Source organism: Argiope bruennichi, chromosome 1, assembly GCF_947563725.1.
Source record: "Argiope bruennichi chromosome 1, qqArgBrue1.1, whole genome shotgun sequence".
NCBI classification, from domain to species: Eukaryota; Metazoa; Arthropoda; class Arachnida; order Araneae; family Araneidae; genus Argiope; species Argiope bruennichi.
In genome coordinates this window covers 97,024,884-97,043,551 of record NC_079151.1, presented here as the reverse complement: position 1 = coordinate 97,043,551, position 18,668 = coordinate 97,024,884, and the positions used below count along the sequence as shown (strand labels likewise).

The 18,668-nt window shown below is 26.4% G+C and overlaps 1 protein-coding gene across 1 annotated transcript in view; it reads right to left on the bottom strand.

Moving 5' to 3' along the window:
- Positions 1 to 18,668, bottom strand: part of LOC129981211 (uncharacterized) — a 227,903-nt gene that overhangs the window by 56,290 nt on the left and 152,945 nt on the right. The window contains exon 6 of the mRNA XM_056091956.1: positions 17,637 to 17,779. Coding sequence (XP_055947931.1) covers positions 17,637 to 17,779 — 143 coding nt within the window. The remainder of the gene's footprint in view (positions 1 to 17,636; positions 17,780 to 18,668) is intronic.

Below are 18,668 nucleotides of genomic sequence, written 5' to 3'. Positions count from 1 at the left end.
CAACATGCAAACATATAAAACAAATAAAGACATAAATATATAAAACATATAAAGTTTAGAGAATACTTTTAAAATATGAAATAGACAAATTTTTAAGTTTATTTGAGATTTGAAAGCAAGGACGCAATTGTAACTCGTTACTATGATTTAAAACATCCAGAATTTGTTGTATTATCAAAATGACCCTACTTTTGATCATTTTGAAATGGAAACAGTATCTAGGAACTATAAAAATAGAAAATCTTTTGAAACATTTTTTAATCGACAAAGAATAAGATATCTAAGTAATAATTAATCAAGCTTTCACCGAAATTGAAAATACTTCTTACTTTTTAGAAGCGCTTGAAATTTGTGCCATATTAAAATGTACCAGAGTCAAAGAACTGCAGTAAATAGCTTTATGATTCATGTTTTAAATGGTTTGCTCTAAATTCGCAAAAATTAAATTTAAATAACATCTGAATATAAGTTATAAACATTTTAGATGTAAATTCTAAATATAAAAATGAATGATCAGCTTTATCCTTATTTAGATATTTTTGAAATCCTTCACTATATTATTAGTTTTAATTAAATTCTTTTTCTATTTCCTCTCTTATACGTTGTGAACGACATTATTGACAGCTTATAGTTGGAATTCAATTAATTAGCATATGCAATTTCAATTATTGAAGATTGTTTTACATGCCAGGATTACATCTAATGATTTGACATCCTAATAACTAACTTCACGATAAAATTCTTAAGAAGTTTATAGAACAGTTTAATCTTTTAAACCAGCTTTCGTCTAAAATAATTCATTATTTCAAAAATATTCAAAAGATTTGGTTTCTAATCAACTAAATTACTAAATTTACATCCAAATATTTTTAACATTAACTTTGGATGAAAGGTTGGTATATTTCAAAAATTGGACGCATCATTCTCAATCACAATTATTTTGATGAAAGATTTGTTTAAATACTTTTTCTCTGTCTCCATATCAACAACTAATTTCTAAATAACACAAGAAATTAAAGAAATACAAATTTAAGTATGCATAAAACATTAGTTATAAAATCACTTTTCAAGAACGAAATCTGGATATTCAATTATCTTAAGGAGATATTAATGAGTGAACCATCATTTTCCCGCCAGAGGTTGTTACACATGACGCCAAAAGTAGTGTTCTAACGCTTCAGAGCTTATCAAAAGTATTCCTTTTTTTTTCAGTTCTCTTTAATCTTGTTAGCCCATTTCTACTATAACGAAGAAATTACTAAAAGTATTCATTTTAATAGTTTCTAATTATTTCAATTGTTTTTTTTATATTTTTATTCTAGCCAAACCTGTACCCAATTACTGTCTGTCTAGACGAGCAGAAAGTATTGTAATAACAATCCCTGACTGATTAGCACATAGGTGAAGCAACTGCTTCTTCCATAGTCATTACATAATTCTTTGTATACTTACTTCTATTTTCTATTCCAGTACCTTTCTAACCTTCAACTATTCCCTGATAAAGATATCACTTGTCCCGAAAGGACAAAGGCCTTGCCGAATCGATATCACTCCCAAGACATCATTGTTCGTACAAACAAAGGAAGAAGTTTCCCTTAAATCATGACTGTAAACAACCTTTCATTGAAGGTAAGGAACGAAACTGATAAAACGGCGCGAGAAAATTTCTACACGAATGATTATGCCATCCGAAAAAGCGATTACTTTAATTGAAAAGACTCTTTTGCGAGCAGACGATTTTCTGGACGCATTTTTCTTCTTTAATTTCTCTAACGCGGGATGGCAGCAGTGGGTCGTTTATCATGGCGGAAGCGTCACTTTAATCTAAAAATTTCACTAATTAATGACACGAAGACGCCATATTGAGAATTGGAAGAAAGAGGAAGCATTTTGTGGAAGAACCATTTTTTTTTATCTTTTTACTTTTACTAGTTCAGTTTGGAAGAAAAGAAAGAGGAAATATTTTTTTTTTCACTAAAAGCCAAAATTCTAGCTCATTAATTACATGGCAAGAGGGTGGAATATTTTAGTCTCTTCAGAACGGATGGGGATTGAGGAAGTTCGTTCTTTTGTTAAATTAAAGTGAGGTTCAAGTAATTATTTATGTTAAACGAAGTTTAATGTGACGTGAATTTCGACGTTTTTAAAGGGGAGCAGTGGAATTACACGCTGCGTCAGAAGCAAAGGGTACCTTAAATAAAGGAATGCAAATTAATTTTGTCAGACATCGGCTAAACTTGAAAATTTTTAGCGTGGGAAAATGGGTAATTGCTTTTGTGGTTAATGAATGGAAAGATCAACAAGGCTTTTTTTTTTTCGTTTTAGAAAACAATCAGAAAGTTATTAATTTTTCAGTTATTTATATTATTACACAAGAATTATTGCTTGACGTTGTTCTTAACTTATGCAATGGGCTCTCCAACTTGAAGCATAAAGGATTACAAAAAGGTTCAGTTTAATAGCTATAAAGGAACATAATTTTATTTAATATTAGGAAATAAGACTGTCGGTTGTAATTTTAAAATGCAAAATGGCATTTTTTTTACCGAATTTAAAGTTTTTGCATATGCAGAAAATCAGGCAGATTCTTGCGATTATATTTATCTTCCTTTGAGATTGAATATTCTTTCTGTCAGTTTTTTAAAATTCAACAAAAAATATCTATAAATAATTTATCTAAGTAATAAATAAATGTAATATAATGATTCTGATAAACACGAAAAATTCTCTTCTAAATAGAAAATGAATTAATAAAATATACAAAATTTAATAATGGATAAAAAAAATGTTTTTTTTTTTAATTTTAAAATTAAGATTGTATTTCCAAAAAAGAACCAAAAATTATTTCAAACATCAAAAGAATTGCTCTTGCAAATGCGCAGAGGATTCCAAATTTTAATAAAAGTGGCCCACTTTACGACATCAATAAATCATAAATTGATTACAATACAGATTTCAAAACGTTTTTCTTTAATATTTTATAGTTAATTGAATTTCTGAGAAATTCATATCACCATGAATATTATATAGAAAAATATTAGAACCTTATAAATATAATAAAAAATATAAGGACCTTATGATAATTGATGGAGCCCATCATCGATTATTTTCATTGCTTTTTAGAAAGAAATTGGGGCTAGACGCATTCTGTTTACAGATTGTCCATTCTAATTGTGATCCAGTTACTAAGTTCTGAACCGTTAAGAGATAAACGTATGCTACCAATCGAAAAATATGCAAAGAATTATTTTTTTTGTTGATGATGATGATGTCATGTCCGCGTTGCAACGAAAAGGGGATGCAGTAACTTCTGAGGGTATGGACCCCTGAGCACCCGAGGGCAGAAGTCTGACTTCTAATTCATATGAAGATGACAGACACACTCGCTTGCACAATCAATTTTTACAGGAGGGCTCTTACACACACCTCACAGATAGAACATAGGGGAGGAACAACCATGCCCGAACCAGGACTCCAACCCGGAACGCCGAGATCACGGGGAAGGGTGGTGGGTGGGTGTGCGTGTGATTCTTTTTAAGTGTATGATTTTAAAATTCCACATTTATTTCAGGATTTGAATAATGTAATATATGTATATTGCGTATGTGAGGGTTAATTAGTGTATCAGCCAAGTAGTCACCAAATGCCTGACTTGCTTGGCGCCTAAACGGAAGTTAGAATTTACACATTCGATAATGGTGGGGTGCATTTCCCAATACCTGCTCTGCTTGACAGATTTTGATAAATGATTATATTATAAATACATAAGATATAGCTTCTACGAAAGAAAAAAAATAAGCATAAAAAAATTCAGTAAATAGTATATTCAGCGAACTTTCAAACTAAAAGTTTATAAAGATAATAAATGCATACTCTAGTTATGAATATTGAATTATAAATTTGAAAAAAAAGTCGCACAACTCCACTTTAAATATAAATACCGAAAGTTTGCTATTTTGTATTCATGTCCGAAATTTTATAAAACAGAATTTTAATAAGACTGATTTGAAAACTTCTCAAGTAATTGATAAAAAGAATTTAACCAAAAAAATACCACGAATTATAAGGCTTTTAAGGCAATAAAAAAAGCTACCATCGAAGTTTAAACGATTATTATAAAAGACTAAAAATGAGCAAAAACACTTAGAAGTTCGGATAAAACTAAAAAATAAATATAAAAGAGGATAATGATACAGTAATTAGCCTTTCAAAAGCCAAACTTTCAGAACAGCAAGCAAATGATAATAGTCGAGGGAAAAAAATTAAGTTGTTAAGTTCTTTCTTTATTGGAATTTTAAGAGGAATTATTTTCCTAAGTTGAAAATTAGCATACTTAACTTTTATGGAAAACACGAGAAATAATTTTTTGCTCTTAAATGTTCTTTTAAAAAAAGACCAGAAATTGAGCGGTTTTTATGTATTCATAAAAAAAAATCCTTATTCAGATACTCCTTTGTTATTTTTAAATTTAAAATAATTTTTTACAAATCAATGGCTGTATATAATTAAACTGTGAATATGTTTTATTATTTTGAGTTAGTAGGATATTTTACATGGAAAAATATTTTTCACTACATTTTATTACATTATTCACATTTAAAATACATTAATATTCTTATTTAATATTTAGGAATTTATCGTATTAAATGCAATGTTTTTTTATATAAAAATTTTAATCTGATAGAGAAAATCTGGAAAATCTTAATTTTCTGATTTTTTTAAAAGAAAATTAGCTAACTATTAATTTTTTAATAATACTTTCGGGGATACTTAGAATCTTATTTTTTCATTTATGCTTCTATTCTTTTAAATTGCTTTTATTTGTCATTAAAATATGAATTTCAATATATATTTTTTCATAAAAATATTCAATAAACATTTATTTTTATATTTAATTATAAATTGAAAAAAATTGTAAAAATTTGAAAGTTTTTACAAAATTTATTTTAGTTATTGAAACATTATTTTAACTAATTTATTATGTTAATGATTAGCTTCAAATTTGCTGGAATTATTTTCTCAAGGAATTTAATAATTTTAAATAAATTGAAAAAAGCACCCATAATAGCAAACGTATTATTTATTTTCAACATTCCATTGACTAACTCATGAGCAGATTCCAAACTTCTCCCAAACTTCCAAAAAAAAAGATATGAAAGAAATATACATTTGCAGGTGCAGAAAATAATATCGAGAATTAAATGTTCCATTGGTAAACAGGAATCTTCACGGCGTCAATTCAAAAACTTATACCAATTAAATGTCATTTAACCTCTATTAAAGTAATTTCGGAGAAGTCGCTGATCTCATTTTTAACAATATTTCGAAATAAAAGTCACAGTCACGAAATTGCATAATAATCTTTGTCTTAAATTATCGGCATTTCATAGTGTCCAGAAACGAATTTAATTAAACTATATTCAGCTCAGCATAAGTTATGAATATGCTTTATCAAATTTAATGTGTAGCTAGTCAAGATTAGAAAGTTATGCAATCTCTTTAATGAGATTTATATGCAAATTGTAAGCTATTTTTGAGGAACACAAAGAGTTAAAAATTATAATCGTTCTTTATTTGAATGTTATGCAAATTTTAGTATTTTATATGCATTACTAATCTAATAATTATACATTATTTTTCTAAAAATGGTTGCAAATTATACAATGAAATGATAATTATATTATATTATATATATCCTCAAAATGAATTACATTCAATAAATCGGTTTAAACTAATTTTTTTTCAGAAAATGGAAAGAAATATTGCTTTAAATGAATTTGCTTAGTTTGCGGGCTATTTTTATAAAGGAAAGCTGATAACAATAACCTATAGTTTAACATTCACTTTTAGATTTCCATGACATATCACTTTCTTATAAGAAAGGAAATCCTTGAAATCCAAAGCAAAGACATTGAGATAGGATTTTTTAAATATTCAAAAACTTTTGCAACTTTTTAAATTCTTTTTTCTCAGTAACCCTCAGCAAAATCCACCTATTCATTTGATAAGATAGGTAAAATCAACGCATTAAAATAAAACTTCACTCAATCTTTCTTTATATATCTGGTAAATATTAGCTGCGTACAGAAATACTTCATGGTTACATAGGTTTGTTCTTAATTAATATCTTTTGCATTAGAGAGGCATGCATTAAATCAGGAAAATATAAGCACTGTGCTTTTATTAAAAATTTTAAGTAGTACTATTTCGATATATTTTTAATTAATTTTACTTATTTTACTTTTGATATATTTTATCAGTTTTACTGACAAACTTTTAATGTTTCTGTACAAAATATTTCAGTATTTTTTTATAATCATATGTCCATTTGATGTCATAGATAATCTGTCAATAGTAAGTTAAGTGTTCATACCATTTAAAATATTAAAAATCTTTTTAAAAAATGAATTTTTTTGCAGGCACAGGTTTAAAAAGGTGTATTAAAAAAGCCTTAATTTGATAAGAAAACTATTTTCATAGTGTACAAGCATCTAATAGTAAATATTGTGAAATAATAATTTACTATTAGTACTAGGAAATATTAAGAATATTAACCCCTTGCCTGCCGCGGGCGTATATATACGTCTCTCTCTCTCTCTCTCTCTCTCTATATATATATATATATATATATATATATATATATATATATATATATATACACACACACACACACATACGCGGCACTGGGTACCGAATCTCACAAGTTATCCTCGGCAGGTAAGGGGTTAATAGTAATAATAATGTATTGGCATCATTACCAATTTGAATCATTTCATTTATGAAAAGTTTTATACAACATCCTGGCACAAAATAACCTAATAGTTATTTCCTTATTCAACATAAATAATCTTTTATGTAATAAACAATCAATGTAATAGAATTTATACCAAAGCATTTTAAGAAAAAAAATAAAAATTCCTTTATTTAGTTATATATTTCATTTTCGTGCACTTATTTTAAATGAAAATATTCATAATTCAAGTCAAACGATTTTTTAAAATGCATGTAAAATACTTCTATTTTGATAGAATTTTCTGTGTTCTTTTAAAACAATTATGTTTATGATAAATAAAATATTAATGATTCATTCATAAGCTCGACATATTAAATTTTAAACTCATACTTTTACCTTTATAAATGGCAACAGTCATAACGCAAATTACAAGAGTTCGAGCAATCTCTGAAGCGTAAGAGATCATTAAACGACAGGAAACGAAATGAATGCAGCACTATTTTGAAAGTTTTACAACGAAAAAAATGTTTATAAAAGTGGAAAGCAATATTATAATAATAATGTGAATATATTATATAGTTTGTTAAAAATAATTGAATTTTGTCATGAAAAAAGAATTTCCGCTTAAATAAATACTGACCATAACATATTATATATATATATATATATATATATATATATATATATATATATATATATATATATATATATATATATATATATATATATATATATATATATATATCCTATACTTTGATATCTATAACGTAAGATGCTTACAGATTATTTAAATTATCCAATTAATTTGATTGAAAATACTTCAGAGGACAAAATTGATCTGCCGAATGAATACGACTTCGCCTGATTGAATCCATTGTTCATATAGCATTGAATTCAACACATTAAGATTCCTTGTTAATAACATAACAGTTTAAATTGTTGATTTTCTGAGCAATTTATCGGGAATGCGTTAAATGAATGGAGAAAAAGATTGCGCTTAACAATGAGAAAACAGTTTCTGATAGGAAACAAAAAAGTTTCAGTTCATGAGTTATTGCTTAACACCGTTTAATCCAGTTGTTCTAAAAGCGGAAATACATACAATGTATCGTTATGTTTGCTTCCGTAAATATCTTTTGTTAGGTTGGAACATGTAAATGATCATTAATGATATATTTATGCGATTCGCTTAAGCGTATAATCAAAAACGCATCCATAACATATGCAGTTGAACTGATGATGAAGAAAATCAGACATCTGAAACAAGATGTACGATTAAGAATAAGGCATGCATATATGACAATTATATAATTATAAATTTAATGGCGATTCTTAACTTTACTGATATTTCTATTGTTTTTTCTTGGAAGTAATTTTTATAACGTGTTACTTCAATATGATATTTTAAAGTAGATCGTTCAAAAGGGAAATACATTTTTAAACAAAAGACTAAAGTTAAAATTTTGGAAAGGAAATATAATAAATAGGATATTTATAATTTGTATTACTCTAACTATAAATTCATCAACAGCCATTATAACTGAAAAGAAAATTATTAGTTTAATAAATGGAAGAATCTTATTGCTTGCTTTACACGCCGTTTTTAACCTAGATACATCAACGATTTTTTTGTTGTGAAATAAAATGTGAAAGCATCAAATTTTATTATTACCGTTACTAACATGGATATCATTCAAAAGTTAACACTTTTAAGTAAAATAATGGAATACTTACGACAGAAAAACGCTAATTCATTCTTAATTCAATATCTTAATACAAAATACTTTGGATAAAGCGAATGCAAAACTATGATTAATTAATTGAAATTTGGTGCTATACTTTATATGTTATTATAATCTGCATCAGTTTCTTTATTTACACACCTTCCCTCGTGTCTGTCACTTTTCTGACTTTTAAGGCCTTTTAGCCGAATGTTCCCTGAAGATAAATGTAATGAAAAAGTTTCCAAGATGAACATATAACATTTCATCCATCGCATAGCATTAATCCTTTTCATTTCCTCAACAATAAGTCAGATATTCCGCTTAATACGAAAGTGAAAAAAAATATTTATAATTTTAAATTCCTTTTTAATGTTTTGTTTCGCACCAAATATTTAAGTGAGACAGTTTCTTTCCTTTTTAAATAGATTTATATCTAGTCATTTCTGCTTGATTCCTAAATACCAAAAAATATAGTAGAACACTCATTCACTACAATCTATCAATATTTTAGTAAATATAATACGAGATATGATAGAAGTTATCTAAGTAATATAAAAATATAAGAATTTGAATAATTATACATTTTTCAGCAATTGCCTGTGAATACTCGAGAGAATTAAACGAGTCTAACATCAGAATAATGAAAATTGATGCATCACAGTTTGACACATTTTATTTATTAATTTGTACATTTATTTAAATAGAACGTAAAAAATTAAACTTCGTATAATTTCTAAAATAGAATTAAACCATTAAATGTAAATAACAAAAACAATAATATTTTATGCTATTCAACATATAAATATCAATAAAGTAATATTAAAATATATAATGTATGTTTTTTTCTCTAAATAAATGTTTCATTTGTGCAAATAATAATAATAACACGTGCATTCTTTATAGCTACCACTAAAAGCTTTTCTGGTCGCCCTTTGTTATTGGTAAACACAAGCAACGCCAAACGAAAAAAATCAGCTTAAAAATTTTTACTTTCGCAAACATGACATTGTAGCTATTTTAAATCTTTAATAAATCAAAGTATTTTAAATAATTATTAGGTACTTAAAATTGGATTAATCTTTTATAAAATATATAAAAGGATTAATTTATATGTTTTATTAAAGTTTATTCATTTAAACTATTAGCAAGAAAATCAAGTAAAAGAAGATTTCTTTTGTAGACAGAAGATAAATATGCTAATAAACAATTATTCCTATAATCTCTTTATTAAATTTCATTTAAAACTTTTTAGGCATATTCTGCATTTTTCGGAATTCAACGACACATTTCCAAATGTGATGAAGATAATATTTCAAAATATTTTCAAGAGTAAAAAAATATCCATGGAAGACAAACTACACCTTCAGAAAAAAATCACTTAAAAAAAAAAAGGAACTATCATTTAAAAATGATTATTGCAGTTGCTATTGAGTTCCTGGTTTCATGTTTATTTCATCATGCTAATCATATTGCCTAACATTTCAGAGCACAATACAAAATTAGACTTGAAATTTAAAAAGAAAATGTTAGAAAATTAAAAGTTTGACTATGAACTGAAATATTATTATTATTTAGATTGTAAATTTAATTTATAAATTTTCATAAATCGAGAGTTTACGATTTTATAAATTTAAATCACACATTTAAATATACAACCGGAATTTAAAAAAATTCTCAGAGGATGCAGTGTATATTATGACATTCAAAGGATGCAAACTGTTCAGAGAAACGAGGAAAGGTGCACGTAATATACAATATAGGAAAAATAAAAATTAATTATTCATTAATTCATTATAAATAACAAAATTTTGTATAAAATCAATGACGAAACTTAATAAACAAGTAGTGAAATTACATACAATAAAGTGTTAGAACAAACAGAAATTCTTAAAGCAATTTCATAATTCAAATACAATTATAATCCTTGTTTTGTATTCATTGTGAAATTAATTTAATGAGCAAATGATAGCCGTTTTCAAAGTTTTATATAGCAGCATGTTCCGAAAAGATTAAAATGCCCAGATCCTTCTGATAAAACTTTATTCTCCAACGTAAAAGACAAATCTACACAATAATGAAGAGAATAACGGGTAATTTTACCCAAGCGGCTTAATTCTCTTATCTGTCTTTAGCAGAGCGGCCAGAAAACGTGGAGAGTAATGAGGGTTAATATTAAAAAGATGAATCCTCTTACTCTTGATGGACCTGAGTTACTGAAATGAATATAAATTTTATGACGAGTTAGAAACGGAGAAATTCTATGAAGTTAGTTTATTTTTGCTCTGGAAATAAAAATTTTTTCTTAAATTCAGCAATAGTGTATATTTATTTCATTGATAATTATAACAATTATTAAATTAATATTCCAAAATGAGGCTTTAATTTAAGCAAGAAAGTTTTCTTAAATTGTATCATTATGATTTCTATAAGGTTTTCATTCGGCTTATTTTAGAGGAATTTAATTAAAAAAATTAATTTCTTCTCACATTTATTTTCTTAAATTACACACACTTTCTGAAACTCCTTACTTTCTTAAATTAACATTCATTTACTTTCTTAAATTGCTCACATTCCTTTCTTTATAAAAAAAACCCTTTGGGAATTTAAAAAAAATATTTGAGAGTTAAATGAGAAAGATTTTTTATCACTGCAGAGCTAAAATTTAGAAAATATTTATTTTGCATACATCACAATAAATTTCAGAAGAGTTTTAAGGCACTTGGAATATAAAGATTTAAAATGTTTTTTTTTTTTTCCTTATCAATATTCAATTCAATTCTTATCTGTAGTTCTATGCAATTCTTTTCTATATTTAAAACAATCTCGTCAGATTTGCTGTAAAAGATTTAATGGAATGACTTTACTTTTTTAAGAAATTTAAATGCCTTCAAAATAAAATGCATGTAATGCAAAGAAGTCACTGACCAAAAGATTAAACAAGTGAGAATAATATTAATTCAAGATTTCTTGATAAAGAAAATTAAAACAATATCATTCTTTACCACTTAAGGATTTCATGGAAGATCTACATAAATAACCGTTCTCCTAGAATTGAAATTTTAATACACAAACTTTGTACTATTAAATTAACTATTATAACATAGTATTATATTACACAAACGTTGCTTCTTCTTAGATCTTTGCTTTATTAAGATAAAATAAACAATATGCTATTCATTTAAATTAAAAGAAAAGGATTATGAAGATGAAATAGGAATTTAAATAGAGCTGTATGAAAATTATCAAGAATCAAAATGCAAATTCCTCACAAGTGAATTCTAATGAGACAGTTATTTAAATTAGATCGCATCTTTCATTGTCTATTTTATAAGCAAAGGAAAAATCTGGACCATTTCCAGACTTTTGTTTTTAATTTTTTACTTTATGGCCTCGTAAAGAATACGAATAAAGAACTTATGAATTTAAAACAGAGCCATAATAGATTCAGTTGAAGCTTTTGGCTTAGAAAAGTGCTAGCAGTTTTTTTTGGAAGAAAATGGAATGTTTTGCGTTTCTAAACAAGCTAAGCTGTATCTTTATTTATATAAGTGACTCTTGAGAGCTAGAAACTGTATAATTACTTCATTCGCATCTCATTCTCACGTGAACAATATATCTTTTATAAGATAGAAGTTTTCTTCATCCCGTCTTTATTAAATTATGTTTCCTATTAAATAGCTCTGCTTTGGAAGTTTTATCTTTTAATTATTAATATTGTTCATGTCTGGGCATGATCAATAAACAAAGATTGTTTTTAAATAATTGTTAAGTTTTCTTACATCGGAGAGAAAGAAAGGATTTAAATATCCATACATTTCACAGCTGGTAATAACTTTTAAATATAAATTAAACTTATGAATTTCTACTATAGATTAATAAAATATGTTGTGAACGATAAACAAATTTTTCTTAAACGAAACTTGTTTTTTGAAAAATAGATTATTTATTTATATATTTGTAAATTATAATTATAAGGCGGAACAAAAACACTCCATTTTAACTTTCGATTGTTAGAAAACGAGAAATTAAAAAAAAAAAATTAGCATTCAACATCTAAGAATTTTTCAATACTATAATGAAAGCTGTAGTTGTCAAATATTCAAATGAAACGAAACTTATTTTTGTAAAAATAGTTTATTAATTTATATATTTGTAAATTATATTTATAAGTCGGAACAAAAATGCTCCGTTTTAACTTTCGATTGTTAAAAGGTGAGAAATTTAAAAATAAATTAATATTTAACATCTGAAAATTGTTCAATACTATAATGAAAGCTCTAATTGTCGAATATTCAAATAAAAAGAAATTTGTTTTATATAAAAACATAACCTATTAATTTATATATATTTAAGTTATACTTATAAGGAGAAACAAAAATGCTCCATTTTTAACTTTCGATTGTTAAAAAGCGAGAACTTTAAAAATAATTTAGCATTTAAGAATTTTTCAATACTATAATGAAAGTTCCAATTGTCAAATATTCAAATAAAACAAAACTTGTTTTATGTAAAAATAGTTTATTAATTTATATATTTGTAAATTATATTTATAAGGCGGAACAAAAATGCTCCATTTTAACTTTCGATTGCTAGAGAACGATAAATTTAAAAGTAAATTTGCATTTAACATATAAGAATTTTTTAAAACTATGATGAAAGTTCTAGTTATAAAATATTCATAGAATGCGACATTTTCATTAAAAATTTTATAATTATCTGAATTAGTACTGCGCTTAGTTTGAATATTACGTATTTGGAGAATTATATTATTGAATACAGCTTAATGATGTATAACTTAAATAAAAGATTGAATGACGATACACATCAATTCCATTTCTATTCTTATAAATTTCATATTAAAAATCGTTACAGAAATACTCTTATTTGGCTGTGACTGGCAGCAGTAATAAAATTCAACAATTAGTTGTAAAGAATCTATTCGCTGTGCTTAGACAATGTAGGAAGCATTCCTTTTGAAATGGAAACTCGGGCACGATTAGAATTTTCAGTTTACCAGCTCTCGGAAAATCTTTTCATTTCCCTGCCCATGACGAGCGAAAAGTTGCCAATTACATCACACTCTTCCCTTTTCCAATCATCTCTTTCCAAGACATCCATATGAAGCGCTTCCTCTGGGAAATAAAGCTTTTCTTCATCTCACCTGAGTAAGGATCCAGCGCTGGCGGCAGGCTCAAAATATATTCTACCATCTCGTGTACTCCTACATCTTTGAATATTTTAAAAATGAACTGCAGATATTTTGTAATAACTTCCAGAGAGCTCCAAAGAACTTTCGAACGCGGAAAACATGCTTCGGGGAACAGTGCAAAACGAATGTCACAGTTACATATGCAGACATGCAAAACAGTCTTTCTAGACAAGCTATCAAAGTAATGATTGTAGGGGGGGGGGAGTTTGTCGAGGAAGTATTAAAATTCAGAAACTAATACATGACAGGATGAATTTTATTTGAATAAAATCTGACTCAAAGCTTAAGAATATGAAGCATGACCTTCCAGAGTGCGTTGGTTGATAAAGTGGTGCCAAATTACTTCCTGATGAAAGGTTTCAGTTTTGATGTGGGTGTATGAGCCACACACCCAGGTTTTGTTTATTCACCGTGATGTTCTGCTGTTTTTGTTCTTCTCTAATGTATCTCCTAAAAATGCGGAGAAAAGTAAATGTTCTGGAACGAAATCGACGCTTCCATCGTATAATCAAGGTACTGCAGTAAAAGAAATTGAAGATTGGCAAAAAGAAGGTGTGCTTAGCTCTGTGGCAGAGAATAACTGAAGTTCCTGTAGTCAGCAGAGTGAAGCGAGATATAAACGGTCAGAAATGTTTTGCAAAGGATTTTATGATATGATGTCTAACAATGAAGACAGTTTCGTTGACTTTTATTTTGATGAATAACTACATATTGTTTATAGTTTTTTTTCCCCATCACTGAATTTCTCAGTAATAGAAATTCCTCAATTTATATTTCAGTCGGTAAAAAAAAAAAAAAAAAAGAGAGAGAGAGAGAGAGAGAGAGAGAGGGGGGTGGGAGGAGGACTACACAATTATCGATAAATGGTGTTTTTGTGTAGCAGATTGTAATAAAATATCAATATAAATAATGAATGTTGATAATGATATTTCTTGTTCTTGAAAAATCTAAAAACATGATCTTAAATATAATTGTTCTAGATTATTTTGGGTTTTATTTGCATTCTGTTGAAAATATCAACATACTCTTCTTCTTTTTCTTTTTTTCCCCCTTTCTTTTTTTTTCTTTTTTTTGCCTTAGTTGAATTTTTCAGTAACAGAAATTTCTCAATATATATTTCAGTCAGTAAAAAAACATTTCGCCCCATACTGTCCCTGGTAAATGACGTTTTCGTACAGTAGATTGTTATAGTATAGCAGATTAGTACAGCATATATTTGATCTACTCAATAGAAATAATGAATGTTGAAAATAACTTTTCCTGCACCTGAAAATTTAAAATATATAATTTTAAATATCATTATTCTAGATTATTTTGGGTTTTATTTTCAATCTGGGGATTTTTTTTTCTTATAATAAATAGAGTACAACTAAAAATTTAAAAAAAAATGAATAAATTTAATTTTTTAGCTAAAAAATAAAATATGAAGCAAAACAAATTCTAATTCAAAATTCACTAGGCAGTAGAAGATCTTTTTTCTTTTACGATATCTTTAGAAATGCAATAATTCAATTAAATTTCATTCATAAACGAATAAAAAAATCCAATAAATATAAATTAATATTATTTTATGCAGTTCATGCGCTACAAATTTTAATAATTTTTAAGGCATATTGAAATTTTAAAAGTGAAATGAGTAAATTTTCAAGAAATATTTTATACAACAGTTCTCAACAATAAAAAAACGCCGAAATTTCAGCAGTAAATAAAGGGGATTTTCCCAAATTAAATTTGATATCTGATAAAAATAATTTAGAACAGTTAGATCGAATGAATTATTTTAATTATAAAGTAATAGAAAAACATTTGTTTTTAAATGGGAAATCAAATACGCGTTGTGATGTGATGGCGTTCAAATTCATTACAAATCGATAAGCTGAGAAAAAAAATATTTCTGAGTAAATTTATTCCAAAAGCAATTTAATGTATGAACATAGATTTAATAGTTACAATAAATTTATTTTCATTTTGTTACATTAATAATAAAAAAATTTTAAAAATGAATATCATGTAACTTGAAAATATAAAATATGATATTTTGTAGGATAAATAGTTTATAGAGATTAATATTATTGCGCAGAAAAAAAATATGTTTAACAGATGGGCAATGTTTGTAAATATTTTATACAAAATTTCATAAAATTGAAATGAATAGAATACGCTCTATACGAGCCAAAATTTGAAGAAAAGAAAAAACATGTTTCAAGAAAAATGGAAAATTTTCAATCTTTCTATCATATGATCTTCTGTTAAAGTCATTATTAAAGGATACACTTTAAACTTTTCAAATCTATACAAATTACACAATTCTATGATCAGTAAAATGTCCCTTATTTTATTAGACTAAAATTCAAGAATCAAATTTATTGAAGATACAAATGTTCGCAGCACTCTAAAATGATTAAAAAAATTTAATTTAATTTGAAATATATTTTTAAATGTTATTAAATGATGTATTTTTATGTTGTAACTGCTAATTAAAAATCGTAAAGTAAACTATTTTACCCACAGCATTTTTTTCTTATATATATTTACTTTTATTCTCTTTATTTTTATTTTTTTTTTTTGTATGATTCTACTTGATTAAACTATTCTAAAATTATGGTAACAAAAATTCAAAATTGAAATACTTTTTGTACATGATTAATATATTTCAAAATATTCAGTGTTTGTATGTCTAGAGAGGAAGGGCAATTCTTACTCATATTTATTTAATAAAGCAAATTATTTTTAATTATATTTTTTTCTTTAATAGTAAAATGACGAATGTTTTGGCATTGAATAAGCATCTTAAATTATAGACTATATATATAACGAGTTTCATAAATTAAAAACTTTTCATAACTTACAAACAATTACTGAATATTTTTAAAATTCACTTTGAATAATTCAAACGAAAAAAATTGATGATGATGCTGAGTACGCCATAAAAATAAAAGTTTCCTATTTCAAGTCAATTCCCTCGCCAAAAGAACTCAGAATGATAGAATGATGTAAAGGTCAGTGAGGAAAAACAAAAAGTTGCTTAAATAATTTTCTTCAGGGAACTTAAGCTTCAAATAAACTGTGAATTACATATATAAAGCAAACTCATTATTTCAACATTTAGATGTACATTTAGATATATTTACTTATATACTACATAATGAAATCAAATCGATTTTTAATTTTAAAAAATTATAAACTGAATTAATTAGAGGAGATATACAATAAGCTCAACATGTAATAATTTTGATCCAAGGAAATAAATCAAGCTATGAACAACTGTGAATGTTAAAGCATTTGAATTATAAATGAATCATTTCTCGGTATTGTTTAAATTCAATGTCATTTGATACCCATTTTTTTAAAAAAAACTTATAGCAAATATATGTATATTATCTTAAAAAAATAGTTTTTACACATATCAGTCACACATTGAACAAAAAACGAAACTAATTGTTAACTTAAAGTTTCAAGATTTTAGAAGCTTTATGTATATATATAGAGAAATGGAATACATAGATTTCATAATTAGTGTTCTAAAATTAATAAATTAAATTTGTTTAATCAATTAAACAAATTTAATTGTTTAACTTTGATTCGTAGTTATAGTTATTTTCGATAGTTATTTGTTCATTGTTTTGTTTAACATATCGACAATCTATTGATAGCTTTCAAGAAATGAGAGTTAAGAATTATAAGGGGAAAAAATTGTTAGTTACAAGGACAGAAAATCAAAGGCATGTCAATCACAGTCTCTTAGCTTTAAAAAAAAGGATCTCATTCACAAAACGCATTCAGAAAGAATCTCGTGATTTCATTCAATCTGTTTTGTAATTTCATCCTGAACAGAACATTTTTATAGTTTGCGAAACATTCAATTGATTTCTTTGACGTCTATAATAAAGGCATCAATACCCAACAAAAAAAATTGCTGGATAATTCGATTTCGCTGAGAGGTTTAACGGATAAAAAAATCGGTACTTACTTGCCCACCTCGAGTCGAACACCGTGAGCGACACTTTTATTGGAGAGATCATACTGGCAGTGCACGGTTACTCCAAGATCCTGGTTCGTGACAATCATGTCGTGGTGCTGGATCACAATATCATTAGAAAATTCACTGTTGCCCTAAAGTTCAGAAGAAAAAAACATGTTAAGCATCTTAAGGCTATTAAGAGGGAAAATAAACCAGAAAAGTATCAAGGAAATAAATCTTTTTTTATAGTATAAAACGTGCTAAAATTGTTTTCTAAATTTTCATAATTTTTAAATTATTTCCAAAATATTTCAAAAATACCGCAGGTATTTATTTACATATTTTAATATTCGAAAGAGTAAATTGTTATTAATGTGCATAAGTTGAAGCATGGTATGAAGAAGCCATGAAGGTTATCATAACTTTATCTGATTTAAAAACTTTTTTGTGACACATTTATCATTCCGCTGGATCACAAGTGAATTATTATTACACATTATACAGATCAGTATTCAATAGAAATTCAAATCTCTAACCAGAAATATCATAATTGCATGACCATAGCATGGCACTATTTAAGAGCCTTTACATTATTTGCAACAACTTATTCTCAATAATACAACAATACAGAACACAAAACCGACAAAAGTAATCGCCTCGAAATTTTCGCATGCTACTGGCGAACAATAGCTAGAAAACAATATATTAGCACGTGATTATTGGCATCATTTTTGGGGGCAATTAGTCATTGGAATGTGGCTATTATACAATCATAAAAATGAAGCATGACCCATAAGTACAACTGTAGTCACAAAATCACATGCAAAAAAATTCAAATATTTAAGTCATTGCGTTTTTCACTTATTGCGTTTATATGATTTTAAAAGTAGAGATTGGAAAACGGTCGATATCCCATAGTACGATACCTCGACGAATTTGGTTTCAAATTTGATATGTATTTACACTTTATATATTAAATCTGAGCACAAAATTTTATTCTTTTATATCTTTTCATTTTGTAGTTATCGTATTAACTAAATT